Source organism: Pantherophis guttatus, chromosome 14, assembly GCF_059756535.1.
Source record: "Pantherophis guttatus breed Tessera chromosome 14, ASM5975653v1, whole genome shotgun sequence".
Lineage (NCBI taxonomy): Eukaryota > Metazoa > Chordata > Lepidosauria > Squamata > Colubridae > Pantherophis > Pantherophis guttatus.
Genome location: NC_142076.1, coordinates 21963067 through 21971799, shown reverse-complemented (window position 1 = coordinate 21971799; position 8733 = coordinate 21963067). Strand labels below are relative to the sequence as shown.

The window sequence follows — 8733 nt, the reverse complement described above, 5'->3', positions numbered from 1 at the left end:
AGTCTCCGGAGAAGGGCGGCATATAAATCAAATTAAAAAAAAAAAAAAAAAACCAGGGGTCTCCAACCTTGGCCACTTTAAGCCTGGCGGACTCCAACTCCCAGAATTCCCCAGCCAGGTGGCTGGGGAATTCTGGGAGTTGAAGTCCGCCAGGCTTAAAGTAGCCAAGGTTGGAGACCCCTGCTATAAACGACATTTTTACTCCCTTTGGCTGGTAGTAGGAAAACGTCCCTATTTCAATAGTTACAAGCCGTACTTTCTCTGCCTCCTCCTCCTGCAAAGAGAAACTGGACACAGAGGCTGCTTTAGATAGTAAATGCTTTATTCTTCCTTTATTAAAAACCTGCATTAATTACTAAACAATGCTAAATCCATTCTCTGGACCAAAAAAAAAAAGGGGGGGGGGAATCCAAAGAGGACATTCTACAAGGAGACTAGCCCACCCTCCCTCAGTGGCTACCACAAAAAGAGACTCACAATGGCACACACCTCCAGACACCCGTCAGGCACTCACTCACACACACACAGCAAGGATCGGATCGTACCTTTTCCACCCAAGAGGACTTGCAAAGGCCCTTCCTGGGGAGCCCAATTCTCACGTACAACGAAAAGGGGGGATTTATTTTTAAGGGTTCAGCCCCACTTCTTAGCTCCCCACCCCCATCTTTATCAACTCTCCAGGGGAGTTTTCTTGGCACAAAAACAGCCGTGAGAAAAAGGAATCCTTCCCAGCAGAAAACGGAGTTGGAGGTCCTGCTTGCCTTTTTGGCACAAGAAGTTTTCCCACCTCAACAGGGAAACATGGAGGTGAAGCAGAAGGGAATCCCACCTCCGCCCCACAGAAAAGGGTCCAGGATGCCGGACAGCGGTGGGAGAAGGGTGGGCTGAAGCCCCGTTCTTGAGGCGAGATCTCAGCAACGTGCACAAAAACACTTTGCCACGGCTTTTGCAGAGTGGCACACGCAGCTCATTCTTGGAGAGTCCGTCTGCGGCTTGCAAAAAATCCCAGCAAGAGGTTTGTAAGGCAGGAAAGACACCCACCCCCCCCAAAAAAATCCCCTAAGGATCTTTGTGGGGGCATGCAGCGTGCCTTGGACTGCCGAGGGTCGGCAGCCACTGCACAGAGTGGGATCATCAGGCAAAACTCGAGCTGGCTCAGCCAAATTCAGCAGAACAGCCGAAGCTGGGATTTCTAATGTGGGAGGTGAGGGAAACTGGGGGCGACCGGTGGGTGGCAACTGACCAGGCAGCTCAGAGGTACCCCGATATCCGTAAGAATTGGCCAAATAAAGAGAAGACAAGCCCACCATGCTTCCTGCATTCAATGGAGACCCTGTATTCTTCAGTGCATCCAGACCAGACAAAAATCCCGTCTTAAGCTCAGCAAAACCTCTTTGCTTCCTAGACTCGGGGACTCCCTTCTCAGGTTGAAAGTCAAAGGGGGGAAAAAAAGCACAGAAACATAAGCCGAACTTATTTACCCATCATATCATCTCCTGGGATTAAGAGACGTACATCAACTCTGTTACCAAGCCCAACTGATTTTCCCTCCCCGAGACAAAAAAGAAATCCCAGGGAATTGGAATTTCAGAAAGGAAAGAGGAAGCTACTTTGGCATTGCTAATTAACCCCAAATCTACAAAACTGTTTAAAGTCAAATCGGGCCCACAGGCAGCTAAGGAGGAGGAGAGGATCACTCCTGTTTACACATCAAATTCCTGGAGAGGAAAATGAATAGAAGGACTCAGATTTTCTCACCCCTCATTCTGAACGTTCAAATAACATGGGAGGAAGGAAAAGTGAACAATATCAGAAAGATACGATAGTATTTCTTGCACAGGGTTTTCTTGGACTGCTATAATTTTCTTGCAGCAGCTCTGTGGCTTCCTATTTCACAAAATCTGCTTTGTGCTTGGAAAAATACTCCCAATTAGAAATCTTGTGTAACGAAGAAATGAAGAAAGAAAGAAAAAGTCTTTAACCGTTCCCTTCAAATTAAGAGGGAGGGAGGGGAGGAGGAGGAATGATGGTGAAAGAGAAGGAGAAGGAATGATGGTGGAGGAGAAGGAAGGTTGGCTTCCATTAGTATCACAAAAACTCTTTCTTCAAATCTGTTCTTGGCCTCAAAGTTCCCACCAGTGAGCAGAAAATACTTAATTTGTCATTGCATCCAGTACAACTTTTCTCAGGGAGTTCAGCCCAGAAACAGCGGAGGGTTCTGAAGAGGATGTTTCAAGCAAGATCAGGACAATCTGAGCCTTGGCAGCCATTCCCACGTACACCAAAAGGCAGATGGAGGAACTGTCCAGCGTTGCATGGCAGCAAAATCCCTCCCTCCATCTTCTGCCCATCGAAAGCTCCTTTCTCCCATCAGAGGACCCGCTGGGCCAAAAGATCACGATTGCTTTCTTAGTTTGGGGGGGGGGAGTCCTCAGCCTGGTCCTCCTCCTCCTCCTAGTGGCTTTGTTTTCAAAAGAAAACGCTTATTAAAGCCCCCAAAAGTCTCTGTGCAATGGAAGAGCAGATGCTCCCAAAGTGGTTCCTCCAGGACGTTGGCACATTTTTCTGGTTCTTTTTTTTTCTCTTTTCCTTTTTTTTACATATATATATATTTATAATCTATCAAAAATGCAAACTTGGAGAGGTACCCAGGAAGAGATGCCGCCTGTCCGCTTCCGGGCCACGTGTTAGAAAAAGACCACAACTCTTTTTGTCCTTGTAAAAAAATACGCAGAGAAGAGTCTGGAGTCCTCTGGAGAGGTAGGACCAATGGTTGGTGGCCAAAACAGTGGGAAGTCTCGGTCCCGAAGCTCCAAGCATCGCGTAGGACGGTGCAGGGTCCCTGCAAAGGAAACGATCCCACCTTAAAACCGGTTGGATAGAGCACCCAGTGCGAGTCTCTCTCTCGAGCCAACCTCCGCCCTCTCTCCATCAAAGTTTCTCTTCCCTTTCCGGCTGCCCTGGAGAAGGACACGGGCCTTTTATTTGTTTCCCTATCTTATTCCACGTGGCAACACAGGTTGTCCTCGACTTATGACCACAACTGAGCCCCAAACTCCCATCGCTAAGCAAGGCATTTTTTAAGCAAGTTTTGCCCCATTTTGCAAGCTTTCTTGCCACGGTTGCTAAAGCGAATCTGGCTTCCCCGTTGACTTTGCTCATCAGAAGGCCTCAAAAGGTGACCTCGGAACAAGGCAACCGTCATAAGTACATGCCAGTTGCCAAGTTTCTGAATTTTGATCACGTGACCAGGGGGAGGCTGCGACGGTTGTGTGAAAAACGACCTAAGTCACTTTTTTCAGCAATGCTGTAACTTCGAACGGTCACTAAATGAACCATTGTAAGTGGAGGACTACCTGTAAAAGGGAGGTCCTTTCTTTTCTGCAATGTTTGTTCAGCTGCAAGAGACACTCCTGTCCGGCCTCCCAGTCTGGGCTGCCCCAGTGCCTTCTGCCCTAGCTCAGAATCTGCCCCGACGGTCCTGAGAACTAGCTGTGCCTCTCCCTTGTTTAAAAAAAAGGAGCCACCGTTTTCCCTGGACGTGCCTCATTTAATGAGGATCCCTGGAGATCTGGCCTCCTCCTCATTGATGTTCCGCAGATTCCTCTCGGCTTCCTCGGAGGGCCTGGAACAAGAAAGGGAATCAAGACGTGCCAGGCCAAAGCAGAACCCCACTTCCAAGGGGCATTCAGACAAAGCCAGGACAGGCCTAGGTTGCATTAACAGAGGGACTGAATCAAGATCACGTGAAGTCATCTTTATAACGCCTTGATAAGAGACCACAATTGGAATCTTGCATCCAGTTTTGGTCTTTACAATGTAAAAAAGATGTGGAGACTCTGGAAAGAGTGCAGAGAAGAGCAACCAGGATGATGAGGGGACTGGAGGCTAAAACATACGATGAACGGGTTGCAGGAACTGGGCCTGGCTAGTCTAGTGAAGAGAAGGACCAGGGTTAGGGTTAGGATTAAGCAACAGATGGAAACTAACCAAGGAGAGAAGCAACCTGGAATTAAGGAGAAATTTCCTGTCAGTGAGAACAATTAACCAGTGGAACAACTTGCCTCCAGAAGTTGTGAGTGCTCCAACACTGGAAGTTTTTAAGGATAACCAATCTGCCTGAGCAAGGGTTGGACTAGAAGACCTCCAAGGTCCCTTCCAACTCTGTTATTCTGTAAATGTTGCCCCCAGATTAGGTGGGCTTCTGCAGAGGCCGCAGGCATGTTTTTACGTCCAGGTTGCTACCAAAGGACAGAGACTCACGTCAAGTAATCCTTCACTTCTTCGACTGTAATATCTCCAGTGGTATTTAAGGGGGTGTCGATGCTGCTGTCGGGGGAGTCAACTGGCGTTGAGGCAAACAATCCTGGGTGGTCTTCGGGGGACCCTGAAAGTAGAAAAGCAGACGTTTGCAATATTCCCATAAACCTCCAGAATTCAAATTTAACCTTCTCTTGTCTTTAAAACGCTTCACTCTTTGTGACTGGATCCGTTATAAAACTTCCCTCAAAACTTTCTGAATTTAATGAATGCAAACCACAGGATTTTTCCGAGACAGAGGGAAGGAAAAACAAACCCCTTTTTATTTTATCAAGGAATTTCCTCCTGGAATTTCCTTCAAGACTTCCTGAGCTTATCTTTAAAACATGCCAAACTATTCAGAGTGACACACAGACAGAGAGTCCTGCAAACAACTTGCACCCCATTGCCATGGCCGTCATACATTGGATGACTTGCCAGTCTGCCCAACTATCTGCAAAGGAGTTTTCCTTACGATCGTTGCTTGCAGGGGAATGATTAGCCTCTGATCCTTGTAAAACATGCGTCCCGTTGGCCTGGTTTAGTTTTGGTGTCGCTGTGAAGTTATTTCTGTAAAAAAAAGGAAACGGCACATAAATTGCCATTTGTTACCCCAGGCCTCTCTTATACACCGCCTCCCGCTTCAGTCTCCATTCCAGGGTCAAAATAAACACCATAAATAAATAGGACGGCCTCTTGATACATCAAATATCTTAAGCACACGGCAGCTATGAAATGCATTCCCCGTAATGTGACGCACGTAACAAAGCAGGCAGGGCTGTGATCACTGCATCACGGCCACCATTCCGCTTTTTGGACCACTCCCTTGTGAAGTGCTCCGCTTTAAGCTGGGAAGTGTGACACGGCAGGCTTTAAACCTCTCCCCGCTTTAGGGTCCTAACCTGGATGGCTCCCACCCCACATCCAGCAGAATAGCCCTCCGGGTGCAGACTGCAGCCATCACAAAGTGGGACAGGTGGTAGATCAAGTCCCATCCCATCTGGGGTTTTTTTTTTCAATCTTCCACAAAATGCATCCAGTTACAACTTGTGTATCATCCCCTTAGGTTGACTTTGAAGCACAACAATCTACTAGCGCTATTTCTTTGAGTTTAGTTATTTGCATTTAATAACTTTAATAAACAACAATAAAAGTTGTTTTGGGGATACCACCTGCTCGTGAGCCCCTCTCTGCCTCACGAATAGTGAAAAATATGGGTCGGGTTTCAAGGAAGCCAGCTGTACATCCTTTTGGGTTTAACTTTGCCAGCCTTTCGCCTTGGCAGAGATTCTTCGTGGCCCCCTCCCCTGCCCCCGCGAGGCTCAGCTGGACTTGCAAAGCCACAGCGCTGCCAAGGGGGTTCCCTCACCCTGGAGAAAGGCTGTCGTGGGTGCGGCTCGTCTCCAGCACACACAGTGGCTCGGTGATGTTCCTAGTGCTCAAGGAGAAGCGTTCGAATTCTGACGGAGAGATCAAATAGAAGCCTGCAAAAGGGACATAAAAAGAGATCTGCTTGCAGGCCTCTGTGCCCCCAAATATTCACAGCAACGCAAAAACAGAGTCTGGGAAGGACCCCACCCTCACCCACTCTGCATCTGGCAGCCCCTGATCCTTCAAGATAAACTTCTTCCAGCCAAGGAGGCTCAGTTTAGCTGCTGTTTAACTTCTCTCCCATCTTCAGCCCATCTGGTCCTCATTCAACAACGGCCATCATCTCAAGAGGACTGCCTTGTTCATCTTTGAGCCTTGTGGGGCTTTTTAATTCAACCCTTTAGTTTTGTAACTTTCATTCTTACTTTTTACCTTGTAAAATTTAGCCTTCTTCGTCATTTGGGTTTTACCTGTGCTTTTAAGTCGTGTTTCTATCTTGCTTTATTATGTCATTTGCCAACCACTTACAGTAAGTGAAGAAATCAGATCAATAATTAAGCTTTAACCCACCACCACATCTGGAGGTAGAGATTTTCACCTCTGAACGATCTGCAGCGGGAGTGTCTCCCCAATGGGCCATCGTCGATTCTCATTGCATCTCCCTCTTGCTCTCCCCATCATTTCAGGTATTTTCAATGCGACCCACAAGACCATCCCGTTTCAGCTGAAGGGCTGTGCCAGGGTGCCTCGGAGGCCTTCGGGCGTTCATCCCACCTGCCCCCAGGGCACCTGCCGCCCCTCGCTCACCTTGGCCGTACTTGGTGAAGACGCAGGAGGCGATGCCGCTGATGTCCTCCTTCCGGATGCAGTCGTAGTGGACCTGCGGCCTCAGGCTGGGCACCGTGAAGACGTGGAGGTCGCCCAGGTTGGTGAGGCAGGCCAGCCCGTTCTCTGAATAGTCATCGCACGTGGCGCTGGCAAAACTCACCAAGCCCACTTTTCGGACGCGGCAACCTTCGTGGGCGGTCAGCTTGAACTTGGTTTTGGCGCTGACCTTGGGGAGGGTGAAGACCTGCAAGTCGGGGGAAGGAGGAGGAGGACGGATTTAAGTTTCTTCTTCTCAAGAGGCTGGCCACGATGACCAGTGGCCGCATTGATCTGGACAATCAGTTCAGCCAAGAAGGAAATGATTCTAGGATACCGGCAGTCCTTGACCTACAACGATTTGTTTAGTGACCGCTCGAAGTTACAACAGCACTGAGAAAAGTGACCAATGACTGTAGCGGCATCCCCACGGCCACAGGATCAAAATTTGGATGCTGGGCAACTGGCATGTACTAGGGTCACGTGATGGCCATTTGAAACTTTCCCAGCTCTCTTTGGATAAGCCAAGTCAATAGGGAAAGCTGGATTTGTTTAATGACCATGTCATCCACTTAATGAGTGCAGAGATTTGCTTAACATCCATGGTGAAAAAAGTCATAAAATCAGGTGTGACTCGCTTAACAACTGCCTTGCTTAGCAACGGAAATTCTGGTCCCAACTGTGTTTGTAAGTCAAGGACTTCCTGTGGCAGAAAGCCAGTTCAGAGGGAGGGAAACGCTTCCCGTCCTGACTCTGAATGAGCCGATCGTGCGGCCCTTTTGTGCTCTATCGTAACAGTAAGAAAACACGGAATGGCTACCGAGATGCCGGGGCCACCCAAGGAGATGAGACTCCACCGAGAACATCCAGAGGGCTTCCTCTGCCTTGCTCGGAATTACCTTGAACTGCTCTTCGGAAGCAATGAGCACCGAGTGGCTGCCCTGCATGTCGGGGGCTTTGGCCAGGTCCCGAGAGACCTCGTAGGGTTCCGGCAGAGGGTTCCCTCGGCCATCCAGGACAGCAATCGAGACCACCGGGGCCCGGTGCATGAGCTGGATCTCCTTGCCCAAGACGGCCTCCACCGAGCGCTCCGAAAACTTCTCCTGGGAAGGGATCTCCAGGGCGTAGGCAAAGACCGAGCCCGAGTTGGTGCCGGCCCACATGGTGGGTCCATGATGTGCAGCTGCCGAGAGACAAGAGGAGAAACTGAGGGGCTGCCTGTTCCCCCTCCCCAGCCTCTCCCAGCCCCTCTAGGAGCAATACACCACAGTTCCCATCACTCACAACCAGCAAGACCCCTGTGACTAGGCCAAGTTTCCCTCCATGTACACTAACTACTTGGTGGAGGATACGTTTCCCTTTGGGGTCACCGTCTTCCATCGGAGTCCCTCTCCCTTACCATCTCGGAGGAAGGTATCCGCAAAGTAGAGGCAACGCACAACCCCGGACAGTGAATCGTCTGCTGAGCGAGGTTCGATCCGCCGCTGGACAGGCGCCATCTCCACCTCGTGGGGACCAGGTTGCTCAGCGAGGTGGGCGTTTGCTTCCTGTACCTGGTGGGGTGGGAGAAGCAGGTGAGGCAAGGCCCAGATCCAGGGAGCTTATCGGCAGAGCCTCAAAAGTGCTCAGCCAACCCCTAGGACAGGAGACCAAGTTCTCCGTCCCTGGACAGGTCTTCTCCATTCCCTTCTTCCTTCAAAGGACGGCTTGTCCTTCAGTTGAACACAGGAGATTTTTCATCCCTCTTCCCTCCATGGAATTTGGAGTGGGGGAAGAAGTTGGGGAATAGTTAACTTCACCTTCTCCAAAACTTCATGAGGAAGGTGAAATGGAGAAACTCCGAATAGTAGAGGAGAGAAGCTGGGCCACAACAGATACTCAGACAAATCTCTTTAAGCTACAGTTACAGACTAGTGTTTCTCAAGCTCAGCAGGATATGTGGACTTCAACTCCCGGAATTCCCCAGCCAGCATCTCCACCCTTCTCCCTCTGCTCACCTTACTTGAGGGGCTACTGGCTGTGACTCTCTTCTTGCCCGACACGCGGCTCTTACGGATCCTACGGAAGGACTGGCGCAGGGACTTTTTCAGGGACTTAACCCGCGAGAGGGGGCCCTCCATTGCCAGAGAATCGTTGGGGTGCAGGGTGCACCTATCAAAAAGGAACAATCGGATCACCAACCATCACAATCAGCAGACC

General features: G+C 49.7%; 1 protein-coding gene across 2 annotated transcripts in view; it reads right to left on the bottom strand.

Annotated features, from left to right (window-relative positions):
- Nucleotides 1-304: 304 nt before the first annotated feature.
- The window catches only part of LLGL1 (LLGL scribble cell polarity complex component 1), a 33761-nt gene continuing 25332 nt past the window's right edge, over nt 305-8733 (bottom strand). For both annotated transcript variants that reach the window (XM_034441515.3, XM_034441514.3), the window contains exons 15-23: nt 8532-8685; nt 7934-8087; nt 7434-7717; nt 6478-6742; nt 5669-5783; nt 4775-4869; nt 4264-4387; nt 3546-3625; nt 305-2842 (exon numbers count right to left, since the gene is read on the bottom strand). In XM_034441515.3, the coding sequence (XP_034297406.3) occupies nt 3547-3625; nt 4264-4387; nt 4775-4869; nt 5669-5783; nt 6478-6742; nt 7434-7717; nt 7934-8087; nt 8532-8685 (1270 nt within the window). In that variant the 3' untranslated portion in view covers nt 305-2842; nt 3546. The remainder of the gene's footprint in view (nt 2843-3545; nt 3626-4263; nt 4388-4774; nt 4870-5668; nt 5784-6477; nt 6743-7433; nt 7718-7933; nt 8088-8531; nt 8686-8733) is intronic.